Source organism: Setaria italica, chromosome V, assembly GCF_000263155.2.
Source record: "Setaria italica strain Yugu1 chromosome V, Setaria_italica_v2.0, whole genome shotgun sequence".
In the NCBI taxonomy this organism is placed as follows: Eukaryota; Viridiplantae; Streptophyta; class Magnoliopsida; order Poales; family Poaceae; genus Setaria; species Setaria italica.
In genome coordinates, this window is record NC_028454.1 from 12,525,419 (window position 1) to 12,543,599 (window position 18,181).

Here is an 18,181-nt window from a genome sequence, read left to right on the forward strand (position 1 = left end):
GCCGCGGGGTCGACGAGAGGGGCGGCGCGGCGTCGATGCGGAGGAGGAGAGGGGCGGCGAGGGGTCGACGCTAGGGGCGCGAGGCGTCGATGCGGAGGAGAGGGGCGGCACGGGATCGACGCGAGGGGCGGCGCAGCGTCGATGCGGAGGAGGAGAGGAGTGGTGCGGAAGCTGCGGGCGAGCGGCGGCGGCGGATGCGGATGGCGAGTGGGGATTGGCGGCGGAGGCTACAGATGGGGAGTGGCAGCAGCGGTTGCGGACGGCGGGCGGCGGCGGATGCGGTTGGAGAGTGGCGGAGGCGGAGGCGGATGGCGACTGGCAGGGGACGGCGACGGATGGGAAGTGGCGGCGGCGGCTGCGGAAGGCGGGCGGCGGCGGCGGCTGCGGAAGGCGGGCGGCGGCGGCGGCTGCGGAAGGCGGGCGGCGGCGGCGGCGGTTGGCGAGCTGTGGCGTGAGCGAAGGGAGAGCAGCAGGAGAACGGGAAAGGAACTGAAGGAAGACCCACGATCGGGAAAAAAAAACAGAAAAAAAAAACGGGGGAGCGGGCAGATAAAAGAAAACCAGCGGGGGATGGTGCATCGGCGGATGAGCTCGGGTACGGAATATTATTCCGTACCCAGGGTATTGTATAGTATAATCCTATATATATATATATATATATATATATATATATATATATATTTGTGTGTGCGCATATGTCAAAAGCTATGTATCTAGAAAAAATCAAAACGAATAGTAATTTGGGACGGAGCAACCCCGTCAAACCAAAAACCTCGTGACATCGGGTAGTGGAGCACTAACTTATTTTAGCAGCCTAAATAACCATTTTAGGCAATCACAAGAGCTTATATTACTCAAACGATGAGGAACGTAGCCCATCCAAGCAAATATGAGCTGGTGGTTTATATACAACAAAGAAATAGAATTAAAACTCCAACGAATCGTTTCCGTTATGCGGTGGAAATTGGGTATCCCGGTTCCAAAAAAAAAAAGAAAAGGCGCTGCTGGTGCTTGAAGCTAAAAGAAAAATGCTTCATCCCCGTCGGAATTTTAAAAAGGAGACGATGCAGACGAGGGCATCTTGTATGCGTGGTTGGATTTGACGGCAATCCCTCGGAGAAATTCGTTACTCCCTCCGTTCCAAATTTTACGTCGTTTTGATTTTTATAAGTTCATAGATATTATTATACACCTAAATATACACTATATCTATGCATAATACTATCTATGAACTAAAGAAAAGTTAAAATAACCTACAATTTGGAATGGATGGAGCACAAGATATTTGGCGACTCTTCACTGATAGAGCGATGATGCTCGCTCTTTAATTTATTCCTAGCGTAGTGCCAAGGGACGGGAGGCGACGGCGACCCATGGACATGAGAGGAGCAGAGGATCGAGAGCACGCACCAGCACTAGCATAATCTCCGGAAGCAATGCAACCAAAGGTGAAAGGTGATAAGGTCAGAGAGGGGGAGGAAGAGGGAGAGATATTATTAACTAATTAGAAAATATGCTCGTGCGTTGTACGGGAGGAAAAAAATCTCAATACGTATGATGCAAAACTTGGATGATAATTTGATGTTGTTTGTTTCTGAATTATTGGTTTTTCTTCTTAAATTATTGAATATAATTTTTTTCTTCCTTCATTTTTTATCATTGTTGTTTGTTTTTTTTAACGAACCGCACAAGACCTTACGAGTTTCTGATGATATAGTAAAAAACTACGGCACTAGGAGGTTATAGGCATGAAAATAAGAAGGAAAAGAAAGCAACAGCCTATACTCCCCCGGTTGGATTGAGACATCAACACGGGTAACACACAACTCAACCGCCAAAGCCGACCAATTGGATTGGGACCTCAGCACGGCCGCACAACTCCATTCGACAACAGCAGTCGTACTAAAAACCTTATCGCAACGCCAACAACAAACCCACTCTCGTATAGTCGCCGAGACCTACCTGCGTAATCTCGCGTTGACAGGACCCAAGTTTATTTCTTTTATAATGTTGGTTTTTGTTTGATGTAGGTCCCATAGGCTTAAAAAATTGATTAGCACGTTATTCTTATCCCAAATCCCAAGCATTGTGCCTGTTTTCTTGATCTCGCCGGTCTGGAACCACCGCGCAGGAACCACCGCGCAGTTCCCTCATGCTAATCAGGCGAGATCAAGAACTAATCAGGCAAGATCAAGAACTAATCAGTTCCCTCGTGTTTTCTTTTATAACGTTGTTTTTTTATGTTACCACACGCTTCCTCGTTGGGCTCTTGCACTGCACCCCCATTGTCTCCCCGCTCTGTCACTGCTTCCTTACCAGCCTCCTATGCTGCATCCCCACCACCGCTAACCCTCTCTCCAACTGTTGTGTTGTCGATTGTTTGCCACGCGATTCCCTATCATTGGATAGATTCGCGGTCATCCGTTGTATCCGGCCTTCACCGCCTGGCCAAGAGGAGTTGTGTGGTGGTGCTGTAATGCTGATGTCAAATTTTATTGTTGTTGGTTAGTGGTATTCCTTTGTCCTCTATTTTGTTCTTGGGTGTATTGCTTGGTCGGCAGTCGGCGCCGCGCGTGGATGCCGTGGCGGGCGGTGGCGCGGGCGGTCAGTGGATGGCAAGGGGGTCGGCGGTGGCGGACGGCGAGGCCAGCGGGGCACGGGCGGATGACGGACAGCGTGCGACAATGGATTGATCCGTGGGAATCGAGGAGGGGGCGGACGCATCGTGGGCTGCAGAAACGCGCGCAGGCGAGGCAGAAAGGGACCTTATTTTGCAAATCGTCTAGAACTACGTTCGTTTAACTCCAAGAACTGTGGGTTGATTACGAACAAGTTGAGGGACTTTTTTCAAGTTAAGGTGGCTTTTTTCTCTTTCTCTCTCTGCCTTGCTTCCATCCCCCGAAGCCTTCCATCCCCATTCCTCTTCCTCTCCCGCCCCACGTGGCGAGATACAAATTCCCCAATCCTCCCTTCCTTTCCCCACCACCCAAGCAACCAAACCAATCCCCCAGATCGAGGCCATGGAGTGTGAGCCGGAGAAGTTGCAGTTCTCGGGGGTGGCGGGCATCTACACCACCTCCGTATCGATCCTCCGTGGCCCACACTGGCCCCTCTTTGCCCCGTGTCGCCACCGCCTTCGTCCTCCCGCTCTCCTCTCCACCCTCTTCCTCCTCCATGTCACCATCTCCCACGCCCTCTTCACTCACATCGACACCGACGACACCGCCCTCGACTCCTCCACCCCGGGCACCGATGCCCAGCGCCGCCTCCTCTCCCGCCTCGCATCCGACTGGCTCGCCCTCCTCCTCTTCAAGGACGCCTACCTCCTCGCCCTCCTCCTCCTCGCCACCGCCGCCGCCGTCTTCCCCGTCGCCTCCGTCTACTCCACCAAGCACGACGCACTCACCATCCCGCGGGTGCTCTCCGTCGTGCCCTGAGCATGGAGGAGGCTCGCGGCGACGTTCCTCGCGGTCTTCACGCTCCTCTTCACGTAACACGCGGTGTTCATCGTCGTCTTCCTCGAGCTCCTCGCATTCCTCCTCATCGTCGCCTACCTCGTAGGACTCATCTACATCAATGTCGTCTGGCACCTCGCAAACGTCGTCTCCATGTTCGAGGACTACAAGGTCCTCGCCGCCATGCGCAAGAGCAGGGACCTCATTATGAAAAAGCTGAGGGATTTTTTTTGCAAATCATCAACGAACTACGGCAGTTCAACTCCCAAGAATTTGGATTGATTACGAAAAAATTTAGAAACTTTTTTGCAAAACAACCACGAAAGTTGGAAGAAACAACCGCATAGATTCCACAGCATGCAGATTAAGGCCCCGTTTGGTAGGGCTTTTCAAAGTGCTTCTCCACCGGCTTTTGATGAAGCCCTACCAAAGGGTCAATTTCAAAACGGCTTCACCACCAAAGCCGAGGAGAAGCCGCAAAACGGCTTACACTAGAGAGGAGAAGCCGAAAAAAGTGGCTTCACCGGCTTCTCCTCTCTCTCCAAGCATTAAGTGATCATAAAATTACATATATTGCCATTGAGAAGCCGTTTTACCAAACGTTTTGCAAAACGGCTTCAGCTTCACTAAAAAAGCCACTCCACCGAAGAAGCTGAAGCCGAAGCCATTTTATGAGAAGCCGAAGCTCTACCAAACGGGGCCTAAATAATAAAATCCTGGACCTCTCTTATTGTTGATCTGTTCAACTGATCTTGGGTTAATGGGGGCGGAAAGCGGGCGGCCGGGGTGGAATAATGGGGGAACGGAACGGCCAGCAGGCCGCTCGACACGGCGAAGGGCCGGAGCGTGTGGCAGCCGTGGGAACCTGATGGATTCCTTCCGTGCGGCGGATGGCGTCCTGCTCCTGCTTCTTGGCGCGCGTGCCGGCCGCGGAGCCGCGGCCGGTCGCGCTCGATCGCTCGCTCGCTCCACTGATGCTCCGCGGCCGGTCGCGCTCGATCGCTCGCTCGCTCCACTGATTATTTGATTCTGATTCCATCCCCAGGCGGCGTCGGCATCTACCCCTCCGCGCGCTAGCTGCAACTGTCAGCGGATTCCGCCCGGCCGGCACGCCCCGGCCTCCGGCTATATATACCCGGCGCGGGCAGCGGCCATGGCTCCTCACCAAGCCATCTCTGCCCATTGCCCAAGCTCCACCAGCAACATGTCGGACAAGTGCGGCAACTGCGACTGCGCTGACAGGAGCCAGTGCACGTAAGTCCTCGTCTGTCTCAGCTGCTACCTTCCTGCATGCACTAGTTATTGGGATGCCCAGCCATGGATTGATCTGCCTGCTCGTGCTAATCTCTGATCTCTGACTGATCTCCAGGAAGGGCAACAGCTATGGCGTCGTCATAGCTGACACCGAGAGGTACGTTCTGTTGCCTTTAATTTTGGTTGGTTGTTTTCGGATATGATGCCTTTAATTAACTCTTCTTTCTGGTGATTCATGGTGTAAAAAAAATTCCATCTCATATGCATGTGCATGCAGCCGCTTCGAGCGCCGTGAGGAGGAGGTCGTCGCCGACGCCGGCGAGCACGACGGCTGCAAGTGCGGCGCCAACTGCGCCTGCGGCTCCAACTGCTCCTGCGGCAAGTGAAGCCATGCATCCATATCCATGCTGCCGTGCGTATAAATAAAATAAACCGCCATGCCCGTGTATACCCTTTATCGTTGTGCCTAATAAGAATCCGTCCCTGTCATGTGACCAACTCCTGTAGCTACCTCTCTGCTGGATGCTGCATGCATACGGAGCCCTGGGATCTCGGTTACGTTGGTCTCTCGCTCCCGTGCGCGCGTGCTGTGTACTGGCTACATATAGCTTTGCTTCAGGGCGTGTCCTGTGCCATGTGACGGTGCACCTCTGTTATGTGCAATGAAATCTACTGTGTGGTTTGACTAAGTAATTCATTGAATTCAGTGCCTGCCTACTGTCTGTCCACGGTAACTTCACAGGTAGGTAGTAAACTCTGGAACCAAACACCCTACCCTATACATGATGCAGTAATTCATTGATACCAGCCGCTGGCTAACTCCATATATCGCCTACTACTTAGAATGATGGATTGCTCAACTTTTTGTAAAAATAAAAAGGATGCTGGAGTGGTAATTTGTGACTTTGAGCTCATGTGCGGCCAACCAGATGCGATATGTGCGAGCTTTTGTGGGAGATAATTGAGTATCAATATTGAGTGCACACCTTGAGGGGGATGGTGAATTTTTAGCAAAACCTAGAATTATACTTAGTACTAGGATCATGCCTGTGCGTTGCTACGGACGACAAAATATTTACATTTTCATTACAATATACGAACCACTAAATAAGACAATAACAGCCTGAAAATAAGCAGGAATATTAAAAAATATTTAATCTAAGAAAATAGTTAATAAATTAGACAAAGCTTGACACATAATGTAATCATGTAGAGATAAAAGCTTTTAACTCATGGCTTACTGTAAAACAATAGAGAACGCATAACATAACCGAATAGCATACTCATAAATACAACAGATAATATTTATAATAGAAGTTACAATAACAAGACAACATTTGCTCACAGTTTATAGTGTTCAATCCAGTCGGTGGATTTAAATCACAGACCAACAAACTGATTCAAACACAATTTATCACATTACATGGCCTTTCCATTGCATTTTCTATTTACAAAATAAAGCTTACTCTTTTATCAAATAAATAATGGGAGATGCCTGATCTCCAATGGGCTATTGAACTTCTCTCCATAGAACTTCTGCAAGCAGACAGATTCAGGTTATCAGCTAAAGCTTCAAAATATTACCCAGATGTATCTCAATCTATCCATCCGAAACTCAATATTTAAATTGCAGTCCAAAGAATGTGGAAAAGGGTCGGCTTCAGTTAACAAGAAAATAGGATATTAGTCATAAACTGCTAAAGGAAATATTATCTCAGGGGTCTGAATTCATATTTCACTCATCTGCTACGTAGTCCACACATGAAAAAGGCAAGGCTTGCGTTTGTAAAGGGCTAACTATCCTGCTCTTGCAAAGATGACTCACACATGAAGCATGTATTGAGATGCTGAAAACAAGCAATTGGTTCTGCAATATGTTCATGTCTGCAAGAAAAAAACATCTGTAATCAAACTCAAGATTTCTCATTCACGTACCTGTACATAAGATACTTGCTTTGACATTTGATCAATCACACCTGGGACAGACAAAGAGAACATTTCAAATTATATGTCAACAGCAAGCAACATGGATTCCGACCAAGTGTGCATCTACAAAATTGGTCACCAGTTTACCAGAAACAAAGTGTAAATGGATTCCGACCATGTGTGCATCTACAAAATCGGTCACTAGCTTACCAGAAACAAAATGTAATGACCTAGCCAATGTTATTTAAGCTGAAACTAAACAACAGTAAGGAGGTAATCTAGGTTATAATGTTATAATAGAATCGTGTAAACAGACATTCTCCCGGTATCGTGGAAATCTTTCAAGTTTCTAGATTTTACTTTAACTTGGTGCATATAAAAATATCCACGGAGGCATAATTAGTAAACGTTATTTCTGGATGTCTAAAATACTAAGCATATAGTATATGTCTTAATCATAACATAGAAACATTTCATGTGTATACGTAGAATAAAAAATGAACACCCCCTCGGGGCTTGTCCATTGCTAAATTTCATTTGACCAAATTACTTAAGTTATATCTAATACTGAACTGGATCACATGGACACTGTCTCTCCATAAATAAGCAGTCTCGTAGTTTCATGTTTTAAAAAATTAGCAGGCATATACCCTCTAAATTACCGCATCCATAATCAACCAGGATTCAGACCATATATATACCAACACCAATAATCATAGCAGGTTGGATATTGTCGTTGAACATGTGCCTGGAAGTCTGAATCCAGCAACACATTGGTGACCTTGATGCTCCCATAGATTATCTGAGGTGTTGCATGTTCATGAAGATACCTGTGAGAAAGCCATTGTCAGTGATGTCTGACACAGTGTTTATCAAAAGCAACAAAGTACAAATTATCAGTGCTATTCTGTTATGAGCAAAGATAATAAGACCGTTTACTGACAAGAGAGCCCGAGCAGCACCGATGGCAATAGATGCTCTCCTCCGCCAATCAAGGAGACACTCCGCTGAGTTTGCCATATAGTCATACACCAGCATGCGTTCAGGTCCATCCGCACAATATCCACGGAAACTCAGGAGGTTTATGTGTCTTATTCTTCCCAAGATCTTGACTTCTGAAGCAAATTCCACTTATGTGCCATTCTTTGTATTCTTTAACCTCTTGACAGCAATCTGCATAATAAAAGATTGGCAAAGTCAATCAGTAGGTTGCATGGAGTTCATTGTAGTTTTATATATTAAAACTGGGTAGCAACAATAATGTATGGAACCGCACGTCATCACAATTTTTCCCAGCCACTAAATTTGCATCAATTGGACACAAGTACGGATAAAAAAGACAAAGGTACAAACAGAACAAACTATACTTAAGAGATGGTTGTTCATTTGTCCATCTAACATTATACTAACCCTCTCCACGATGCTAGACATCTTTTTTTGTTTACTCCCCTATGACAACATATCCTACCTACCTAATAATAACACAATCAAAGATCAATGTCCCAAAACTAATCAAGAAAAGTTAACCGATAGCAGTTGCTAGACTATTTAGTGAGACAGGTACCGATAAAATTTGCAAAACTGTGCATAATAATTGTGATCGCCCAGCTGAAAAGCAAGAATTAAAAAGCAATAAAGTTGAAAAAGTTTTAAAAATTGTAGTTCACAGCAAGGACCAAAATGTACAGAGCAGAAACCTGAGAGCCATCCCAAACTTGTCCCCAATACACACTCCCAAGAGGCCCTTCTCAAATCTTGTTATCATAATTGAAGATGTTTGTTGCCAATCGAAGCTCCCTCAACGAGAACACCCACCTCAATGATCCGCTCCCTTCGTCAGACCTGGCAAACCAAAGCCACCAAACAAAGGATAAGCTACAAGCCTACAACCAATTAATCTTCCAAGTAGAACCTATAGAATCAACTCATATGAAACTTCTTAAATATGAAACTTGGAAACCAGGAAAAGTTTCAAAGGATGAAGATGACACATGAACTGAAGTAACCTGAATTTCAAATTGGCATTTGATAAGGTAGGAAAAAACATTAATTTCTAAATTGCAGTCTAATATCCTATATTAGACACTTGCACAAAGCAAAGGGCTACCTGTAATGATAACACCCTCCAGGTGTTGTCCAAGGATTAAACTGCCACTTTCAGGTTACTTCTTTCTATTCCTCGTTCATCTGATGCAGTCCGGAAGCTGAGGAAACAAATGCAGCCAATATTGTTCAACACTAGGTGAGCTCATCACCATCACAGAGCCGTCCCTTGGTCAAGTTAATAGAGGTCCATCTGAAAATCTATGTTGCATCCTTTTCTTTCCGAGAATAAAAATCAGTCACCCCCGTCATTGCCAACGCCCAATATACAACTCAGCTTGTCATCCGGATCAATGCTTGCCTCACACATACTTCTGTACATCTTTTTAGCTTGTTTCTCATCCCCTGTTTTAAGGTATCCAACGATGAGAGCTGTATAGGTTACTACAGTAGGCTTAATATTCCTTTTTTCCATTTCTTCCATCATCAAAAGTGCACCATCCATTGCACGAACTTTACTGAAGCCACTAATTAGGCAAGTATATACAAAAGCATCTGGTGATAAACCGGAGCTTTCCATTTTTTTGTACATTTCCATGGCGGCCTTCATATTTGAACATCTACAATAGTGCGCAATAATAGATGTGCACAAAATCTTGTCAAGTACCAGGTCCTCCCCAATCATATCCCTCATCAATTTCCTAAATCTAGGAAGTCCATCATCATGGCACAGCCCATTTAGGAGGCTAGTATATGTAAAAATAGTAGGTTTTATCCCTTCATCCAACATTTTATGATACAGCCTGAAAGCCTCCTGCAACTCCAAAGCTTTCACAAAACCATCAATAATAATACTGTAGAGGATAGCATCAGGAACGTATCCCCTTTTTATCATGTCTGCAAAAAGTTCCCACACGTCATTCGATTTGTTGATCTTACAAAGGCCGTTGATAATAGCTTTGTATGTGTAAAGATTGGGGGCAATTGCCAATGACTGATGTACTTTATCCAGGAATAGGAAGGCCTCACCAATCAGCCCTTCTTTGCTAAAGCTGTCAACAAGGATGGTGCATGTCACAATGTTGGGAGTTATCCCATTCTCAAGCATGAGTTCAAATACTTCCAATGCTTCTATAAGGCATCGATGTCTACATAATGCATAGATCCGATTGGTATAATCATAAACATCTAGAACAAAATCATGATGAATCATGTCATCCCAAAGGCCATTGACAATATCTAGATGTAAATGTTGGCAGCAGCCATGGAAAAGGATGCTGTACATTATCTGGTCATGCTTGAAACCTTGGTCTTTAAGCCTCTTGAAAATCTCAAACGCAAATTCAACATTTCCAGTCTTGCAAAGACCATGCAAAAGTGAACTATAACTTACATGGTTAGGACTGATTCCATTTCTTGCCATTTCATCAAGCATGTCATAACCTTTCAATAGTTCCCCTTGTTTGCATAACCCATCAACTAATATGCTATAGCTGTGGACATCTGGGAGAAACCCACATTTCTTCATCCCATTAAACACTTCTATGGCTTTGTGGACCTGACCCTCACTACAGAAACCATGAATCACTGCATTAAAACAATAAGTGTTGCAAGGGCACCCTCTCTGACAAAGATTTTGAAGAAAGTCCCATGCAGACGTTAACTGTCTGGAACGGCAAAGCCCATAGAGGTAAGTTCCATAGGTTGCAGCATTCGGTCTCACACCATTCATTTCCATTTCACGAAGAAGCTCAAAAGCTTCCTCTAAGCACAACCTCTCTCCATGTGTATACATACTCATCAAAACTGAATAAGAGTAGACATTTGGTGAAGGACCAGAGCTCTTCATGTCATCAAATAAACTCCTTGCATACACAATCTGATTCCCCTTGACTAAACACTTCAGCAAGAAGTTGCACAAACGCAGCTCAGCACCAACCTTCCTGGCCTCAATGTAAGTGAGAAGAGCGTCCTCAAACATTGACAACTCTACAAAAATCCGGATAACTGCAGCATAAACTTGCAACAACGTCATTGACCCACCCAATCTGCTGACCAAAATAGGAGCCAACTCAAACAACTCCTGGCCAGCATTTTCACAGTAATCAACAATGCTCTGAATCAAGCACCGGATCTCTCTGATTCTCCACGGTAAGAACAGCTGCACAAGCAATGCAAACAAACCAATTGATTGAGATAGCCCGTATAACCTCACACACTCCCTGAAGCTTATATTTCTGGCAGCATCCCAGTTCGCAGTCCGCACTGCTAGCGTGATGGAGGGAAGGAGACACTGGCTTCTATAGTCAATGTAAGCAGAATTCCGTCCGGGCTCCTCATTATCTGAGCTGTTCAAGCAACAAGCCTGAGAGGAAAGACGCAGCACTGGGGGGTAGCTCCTGATTGCATGGGCTCGCCGCAGGAACCCTGGGACTGCCCGGTGCATAGACGAGGGAAGCCGATCCCCTCCTTACATTGACAGTACCAGCAGAAGCAGGAATGAGCTGTGCATAGACTACACTTCATGGAGAAATATTATTTGCCAAGTTGATGGAAAGGACCACCTGAGAGATAATGGGTCACACCTTCCAGATTACATCAAACTCTCCTGCAGGAAATACAAAAAGAAACATAATCACTATAACTGCAAGTTGTAGGATATACCAATGTCCCTTCTGAAGAAACAGATGCAACTTTCTACTACTATAAAACCATCTAGCTAGCATAGAAGTTTCTCAACAACAGTTCCTCTAGACTAAGACTAGTAGAACGAGCAACATATTCGCTGGGCCTACCAATGAATTCTGGGGCAAACAATCTTTTCTCAGTACAATCTAAAATTTTCAACATGGTGATGCAATTTGAGTGGAGGAAGGAGAGCTTACCAGTCAAACAAGGATAATGGCTAGCATCTCTGGAGGGGATTACTCATCAATTGTGTCATGTGCTGGAATACATCTGCCGATGCCAGCCTAACCTCTGCCTATGAACTACAATTGGGATGATTTTTACAGAGCAGCCAGTGAAAATGAGATCTTGGGGATGGAATGGAAAATTTTAGAAACCCTAAGATGAAAGCCACTAATCAGAGAGATCCCATCCCAAATCCATGACAAATCGACAATTTCCAACAACAAGAAGAGGGATTCATGATTCTTCACTGGCAACAAAGAATGAATGGAGGAACAGGGTACCTGCCCTTCGACGATGACGCTGCACAATCGCTGGCACACGGAACAGCGGGTGCCCGACGGCGAGGACTCGCGCGAGCGAGGCCGCAAGGGCCGGGGTGACGGGCGGGTAGTTCGGGTTGGGGCGGCGGCGCGGGAGCGGGGTGATGCGGGGCAGGAGCCTTGTTGACATCAAACGCGGCGGCGGCGGAGGCGATCGGCAGCCGCGGCGTGAGGTGTACGAGCGCGCAGGCAGGCAATGGCGGCGCGCGGGCCTCCGCTGAGGAGGAGGAGGGGAGCAGGGTGTCGGCGTGGCAGGCGGCGAGGAGGAGGCGCGCGCGAGGGCGCGGGCTTGGCACAGGCGAGGAAAAAGGGGCGCGCGGTAGCAGGCTTGGATGACGGGGGGGGCGGCGGCGCGTAGGGTTCCGCGGGAAAAAAAAGCCGGAGATGAGGTGGGGGCAGGCAGCTGCTCGGTCCTCTGGCCGCCGGCGGGATGGATGGGCGGCGACGGGGTGGGGAGGCGGCGGATGAGTAACAAAGTACGACCATGTTTTTTTAGCTGTAGGGACTAAGTACAATTCAGAAGAAAAAAAAAAGGAATTTTACTAGTATAAGACAAGGATATTAATTTTTTGGGCCGAAATGCTCACGACAAATCATTGGGCTAGCAGCCCAAACAACCAGGTCGATGTTTCGTTCTCGTGTTGCTAGGCCTCAGCCCGGTCGAATCATAGACGATATGTATGGCCCAGATGCAACGACGACTCCTTGTCCCGGCTGCCTGCCTGCCTGATAAAATTGAACTGCCACGCTCCAACAAAAAAAAAAAAAACAGAGAGAAAGAATTGACTTGTGGTGCCCTGCCACGATGTCTTGTCTGTGGCCGCGACCTACGCCAACAACCTTCTATCCACCGACCTGTATCCATTGAAAGCCAGGTGTACTTGTACCCATGTGCACGTATAGCATCCGAGACTGAGAGAATTACTCCGCAACTGTAGGAGTAGTAGACGTAGAGTACAGTATAGGAGTACGAATACGAGTACGTACGTATTTCTTCCGGGAACGAACGAAAGCAAATAGGCGATGAGGCCGTGCAGGAGCAGGACGCAGCTTTCCCAGCAGGCCCGCCGGCACACAGTCTCACTGAGTGGCCGGGACGCTGCACTCCGCCAGGCCGCCACAGCCAGCAGCATGGCAATGGCATGCATGTGACTGATCGAGCATGCAATGCAAGCAAGAGGAGCTAGGGCGATGCCATGCAGAGATGCAGGGGCTAGCTGCAGCGCCTGCTCGCGCCCCAACGCGTGCGCCATCTAGGTAGGAGCACGTAGCTTGGATTCTCTCGCTGCTGAGATGGCGCGGTCTCCTCGTCGTCAGCAATTCTCTACCCTACGACTTTAGAGTACTGTGCTGGTGTCTCGAGTGAGCTTTTGTCCGCTACCTTTTCTCCCTTGCCCTCTTCCAATCTTCCTTGAGATTTCTTAGCAATATAACTAGGCACTACAGTACATACCAAGGACTGACTGGATCTGTTTGTTCACGGGACTTTCATGTTGAATGTTTAGATACTAATTAGAAATATTAAATATAGGTTAATTACAAAATCAACTGTATAAATAAAGGTTAATTCGTAAGACGAATCTATTAAATCTAATTAGTCCACGATTTGATCATGTGATGCTACAATAAATATGTGCTTATTGTTATTTAAATATTTAATCCTTCTAATTGGTATCCAAATATCCGAGGACTCGAACTAAAAATTAGTCTATGAATACGAACACCCTCCAGAACGCAGCAGCACGGGTACTGAAAGCCGTGCATGTGATCTTGCTCGACCAGGAGCCGCAGTAGCACGTTGGGTGTTGTGCGAAGAAGAGGTCGTCAGCCACAGAATTTGGCCGGCCGGGACCCGGGAGGCTGCTGCTGATCCACCAAATTAACAAAACGAACACACGCCGCTCACCAAACGGCCTCCTCCATGGCTCTCCATGTGCATCGCGAGAGATTAGCTAGCTGCTGGTGTAGCAGGATGTATACGAGGTTAATATAAACTGATGAGACCAGCAACGTAGCTAGCTAGTACTGTATATGTTAATCTCTGCCCGATGAAACACGAATGGTAGCTGGGCGCCATTAATCACACGTGTTGCGTGGTTGGCCGAGGACGAGAGGAGAGGATCTCGGAGAGCCTGGGCCACCGCCCACCGGCTGGCCGGTGGTTGGAATTGGATGTCACCGGCACACGCAGCTGATTGCCTGATTCCAGATCCAATCCCGCAGCCCGGCCGGCCGGGCTCGTCCATCCGATCCGTCTCCATCCATGTGCTCCGCGCTAGGTAAGCAACCGTGCCCTACTACGGACACATGCGTCAACTACTACCACTCCAGGTAATTGCCATGGAAGCAATTGCTTAATTCGGATGTGCTTTGTACGTACGTGCATGGGCTACAGCCCTTCTCTACAGACGACTCGGACGGACCCATGTTAAGCTAGCCATGATCATCGACCGACCGGCCCGTAAGTAATAATGCGAGCTCTTGTATCCATATGACCTGTCTCCCGATCCCATCCTCTTCTTTTTGTTCGCTACTCCTTTCCTCGTCCACGCTGTCCGGCCTCTCTCCTGCACTGCACGTCCGTGTCCCCGTCTCTGTCCCTGTGGTTAACTTAACACTGCGGTCGCAATGGAGTCGGCTGCTGCTGTCCTGATCCTGCCCGCCTTGTTGGTCAATGGCTCAAACAATCCAGCACACGTCACCAGCAAACACGCTTGGGATTAATGCGCATTTGACCGCAATATACAAGCTTTGATTTGCTGGAAGCGTGCATGGATCCTCCTGCGACCAGCAGCTCTGCACGGTCTGGCCTGGTCGCAAATGATTGCTTATGCGAGTGTCCCGCGGTTAACGGCGACGCTGATCGCGCCAGCAGCCAGTCCAACGTGTCGGCTCTGCCAATTTATTTATTATATATATAAATATGTAACGGCTGCTCTTCAAATGCATCACACGCCATCACCTACTAGTCACTTGGCTAGAAAGTATTTGGGAGATAGGGGCTAAACTTTAACCCTGTCACATCGGATATTCGAATACTAATTAGGAGGACTAAACATGAGCTAATTACAAAACTAATATCAGAACCCCTAGGCTAAATTGCAAGACGAATCTATTAAACCTAATTAATCCATCATTAGCGAATGCTTACTGTAGCACCACATTGTCAAATCATGGACTACTTAAACTTAATAGATTCATCACGCGATTTAGCCTAGAGGTTGTGCAATTAATTTTTATAATTAATCTATATTTAATACTTCTAATTAGTGTTAAACATCCGATGTGATAGGAGCCCTATCTCCGCAACACCCCGGTGACACATCGAAACCGAAATGACATCATCATGGTTTACCCACCGTGTAGACCACCTACTGATAGCTCACCCAAAACTGTCGAGGCGGGTGGCGGGAAGGAGCTTGGCGTTACCCGCCAAATTTTACCCGGGGCAGAGGGCGGGTGGGCGGGCCCACGGTGTCAGCCTGCGCCGGCGCGGACATCCTGTGTACGCGCCCGGTGGGGGCGCGCAGCAGTCCTGCGCAATCCAATTGGCGCCTAGTGGCCCAGCGCCACAGTCTTAACGGCCGGCGCCGGTCTCGAAGAGCCGCACCCGGGAGGATACCCGCCGCGCACGCGCGCCTCTCGCTGACACGTGGGGTCCCCGTGGGAAGGGCATGCCTTGCCACTTGCCAGAGCATGTTGGGAGGCGGGTACGATGAAAAGCTGGTGGCTGAAGGAATTGCTCCGGGTGCAGAGACATCGCAGCGAAGCACAGTTTCCGTATTTAATTGTGGCAGATGTGCGTAGAAGCCCCTCGAAGGTTGAGTTATTCACATTTTGTAGACCTCCTCCAGGCTCGAGAGTCGAGAGCTTGCATACTGTTGAGCAACTCAAGTTTTAGCCGTGTTGATGACAAAATGTCAGCAACAAATGGTGCACTCCCATTCCACGTTGTATAACTGCACTTGGATTAGAAATCGATAGTGTCGTATTCTTTAGCCAATTTTGCTCACCAGATATCACTAGACTTTTTTAAAAAAAATACAAAGTGTGACCGGGTGAATTGTGATGTCTCAACATATATATATATATATATCATCATTTAAATTTGTTGATCAATTTTGAGATGGCATATGAATGGATACTTATAGGTTCCTAATTATCTAGTCCAATTTCTCACATAATTTTTACTCAAGTAGTGATGTACTGTGGAGTAAATATATGAAAGTGAGAATTTTTTATTAACACAATGTAGAAAAAAGGATGTGCATATATAGGAAAACAAAAAACTTGGATTCCATCAATTTAATGCATGCTTACTTTCTTTTTTTTAATAAAAGCGGAAGAGCAAGTGCATTGAGGAAAACAAATTAACCAACATTCATAACTTCCATGACCGATTCATACCCATATGTGCTGGAGTCGTAACTTCTCTATAGAAAATTAAAAGTTTTTGGTCCAGCTTAGTGCATATTATTTTCCACCTGCAATTGCTCAAATGAGTGTATAAGAATTTTTGAAATCAGTGTCTATTTTAGAAGTCCTTGCTCAACTGACTTGGTGCCCTTCTAGCGGTTAAGTCCATATCATGTTTCCTTTGTGTAAAGATGTTCTTCATCTTTTACATCTCAAACAACAACAAAAACAAAATTTGTTATGTATTAACCGTACAAATTACGCTACATTAAATAAATCAACATAACAATTCAATTGATGTGTTTATAGGCTTCGAGGGCTTAGGTCCTCCCCCAAAAAGAATTATAAAGATAAGAATCATGGATTAAAATATTTTCTTAAGGTGAAAATATATGTTAATGGGGAAGTGAAACCAAGAATCATTTTTTAAGACCTCACCTCGTCTATGCATGCCTTTTAAAAAAAAAACAAACCTCATTTTGTGTGCTGACCCTAGCAATTATAAATCTTCCAAGTCCTCATGTGCATAAAAGAACCCAAACAACATGGACATCCTTTGCATCTACCAAATTTACAAACGAGCCCATACCCTCCGCTACCTTCTCCTGCGAGTGCCGTTGCTGCTCCCCTTCCACTTCCACCGCGCCGCGGCTTCCACTCCTCCATCCTCCTCCCCCGCCACCAATCCTAACCCTAATCCACGCTCACCAAACCCTAGCTCTAAGATCCATCCGCATCCTCCGCATGCCGCGCTTCCCCCGGTGGCTGCACCGGCCGAGCTGAGCCAGACAGCCGGTCCCATCTCTCCGCCGCGGCCGCCGTTGCAGTTGCAGCCGCCGCCATGGGCTGCGTCTGCGGCCGCCCCTCCTCCGCCTTCGACGACGGCCAGTGCCGCACAACGCCTCCGCCGGCTGCGAAGCTCTCGGCGGCGGTGAGGAGGGAGGAGGAGGCGCGGAAGCAGCAGCAGCAGCATGCGAGGACGGGGAGCGGGAGGGAGGAGGCTCTGGAGAGGAGGCGGGCGATGATGGCGATGGCGGCGGCGTGCCAGGTCAGGAGTCCGGTGCCCAGGGCGGTGGAGGGGGAGCAGGTGGCTGCGGGGTGGCCGCCGTGGCTCGTCGCAGTCGCCCCGGAGGCCGTGCGCGGATGGGTGCCGCGCCGCGCCGAGTCGTTCGAGAAGCTCGACAAGGTAGGACTTCCCTTCTTCATTGCTTTGCCCCTGTTAGTTTGTTCTCTTCAGTCTTCCCATTTTGCTCTCGCCTTTCGCCTGTGTTGGAATCTCAGAACAGTAATAATTTGTAAAATTATGCTGTAGATTTTGAGTTTTTTGGACTCCTATTACTTGATGAGAAGATAAGCTGAGGTAGTGCTATCTGCGAACAGATGGGGAGCAGTAAATGGGGAAATGTTGATTTACATGGTATTTCTAGCGACGAGGAAACAATCTAAGATCGCGGATTTTTTTCATTCTCTGGTTTGGTTTTTGTCTATGCTTGGCAATGGCAGCTGGGGACGATAGGAAAATAGTAACATTCCGTTATCAGTGGGGGATGCCTTTTATGCCGGATGCGAGAATGCATTGGCATTTTCTTTCTTTTAGATATTTTGTTTCTTTCAGTGGCCCCCTGAAACTCGGAGAAAAAACCCCGTCCCGAAGGTTTCTGGGGGGATTGTGTGAACATTTTTAGGAGTCCCCGGGGTTTGGGGGGAAAATTTTTATCTAAAAATTTGGGGAGGTGGGGGGGGGGGGGGGGGGGGGGGGGCGGTTCTTTCTGGCAATAGGATGGTATCACGAAATGTGGTGTTCTGCTTTTTCTGCCTTTAAACTTTAGGTTTCGCTTTGGACCCTGATGATAG

General features: G+C 47.4%; 3 protein-coding genes and 1 pseudogene across 10 annotated transcripts; 3 read left to right on the top strand and 1 right to left on the bottom strand.

The window, feature by feature from the left end:
* The first annotated feature begins 3,020 nt into the window (after positions 1-3,020).
* On the top strand, positions 3,021-3,737 carry LOC101772861 (annotated as a pseudogene).
* Positions 3,738-4,568: 831 nt separating this feature from the next.
* Positions 4,569-5,411, top strand: LOC101778015 (metallothionein-like protein 3A). The gene is made up of 3 exons (XM_004968492.3): positions 4,569-4,709; positions 4,825-4,866; positions 4,987-5,411. The coding sequence occupies exons 1-3, from the start codon at positions 4,609-4,611 to the stop codon at positions 5,093-5,095; spliced, it is 252 nt and encodes an 83-aa protein (XP_004968549.1). The 5' UTR covers positions 4,569-4,608; the 3' UTR covers positions 5,096-5,411.
* A 539-nt stretch (positions 5,412-5,950) lies between these two features.
* Positions 5,951-12,384, bottom strand: LOC101778677 (PTI1-like tyrosine-protein kinase At3g15890). 8 transcript variants are annotated; one of them, XR_215197.3, is made up of 8 exons: positions 11,873-12,384; positions 11,564-11,744; positions 8,743-11,286; positions 8,333-8,477; positions 7,579-7,808; positions 7,337-7,465; positions 6,645-6,685; positions 5,951-6,245 (listed from the first exon to the last, which is right to left on the bottom strand). XR_215197.3 is itself a non-coding variant. In XM_004968494.3 (6 exons), the coding sequence occupies exons 3-6, from the start codon at positions 7,671-7,673 to the stop codon at positions 6,183-6,185; spliced, it is 339 nt and encodes a 112-aa protein (XP_004968551.1). In that variant the 5' UTR covers positions 7,674-7,808; positions 8,333-8,477; positions 8,743-8,977; the 3' UTR covers positions 5,951-6,182. The 8 variants fall into 8 exon arrangements, 1 of the variants encoding a protein (XP_004968551.1); XR_215196.3 differs by having other exon boundaries at positions 7,326-7,465; XR_215195.3 differs by having other exon boundaries at positions 7,298-7,465.
* Positions 12,385-16,900: 4,516 nt separating this feature from the next.
* LOC106804331 (probable serine/threonine-protein kinase At1g54610) lies at positions 16,901-17,654 on the top strand. Its single transcript, XM_022827132.1, has one exon. It carries the CDS (start codon positions 17,169-17,171, stop codon positions 17,637-17,639), a length of 471 nt encoding a protein of 156 aa, XP_022682867.1. The 5' UTR covers positions 16,901-17,168; the 3' UTR covers positions 17,640-17,654.
* Positions 17,655-18,181: the final 527 nt, after the last annotated feature.

Coding starts and splice junctions, on each gene's coding strand:
- LOC101778015 (XM_004968492.3), top strand. CDS start 4,609: ATGGCTCCTCACCAAGCCATCTCTGCCCATTGCCCAAGCTCCACCAGC. Junction 4,710..4,824: donor GCTGACAGGAGCCAGTGCAC/GTAAGTCCTCGT, acceptor ACTGATCTCCAG/GAAGGGCAACAGCTATGGCG. Junction 4,867..4,986: donor GTCATAGCTGACACCGAGAG/GTACGTTCTGTT, acceptor ATGTGCATGCAG/CCGCTTCGAGCGCCGTGAGG.
- LOC101778677 (XM_004968494.3), bottom strand. CDS start 7,673: ATGCTGGTGTATGACTATATGGCAAACTCAGCGGAGTGTCTCCTTGAT. Junction 7,466..7,578: donor GGTGCTGCTCGGGCTCTCTT/GTCAGTAAACGG, acceptor GCTTTCTCACAG/GTATCTTCATGAACATGCAA. Junction 6,686..7,325: donor TTGGTGTTGGTATATATATG/GTCTGAATCCTG, acceptor TGTCTGTCCCAG/GTGTGATTGATCAAATGTCA.
- LOC106804331 (XM_022827132.1), top strand. CDS start 17,169: ATGGGCTGCGTCTGCGGCCGCCCCTCCTCCGCCTTCGACGACGGCCAG.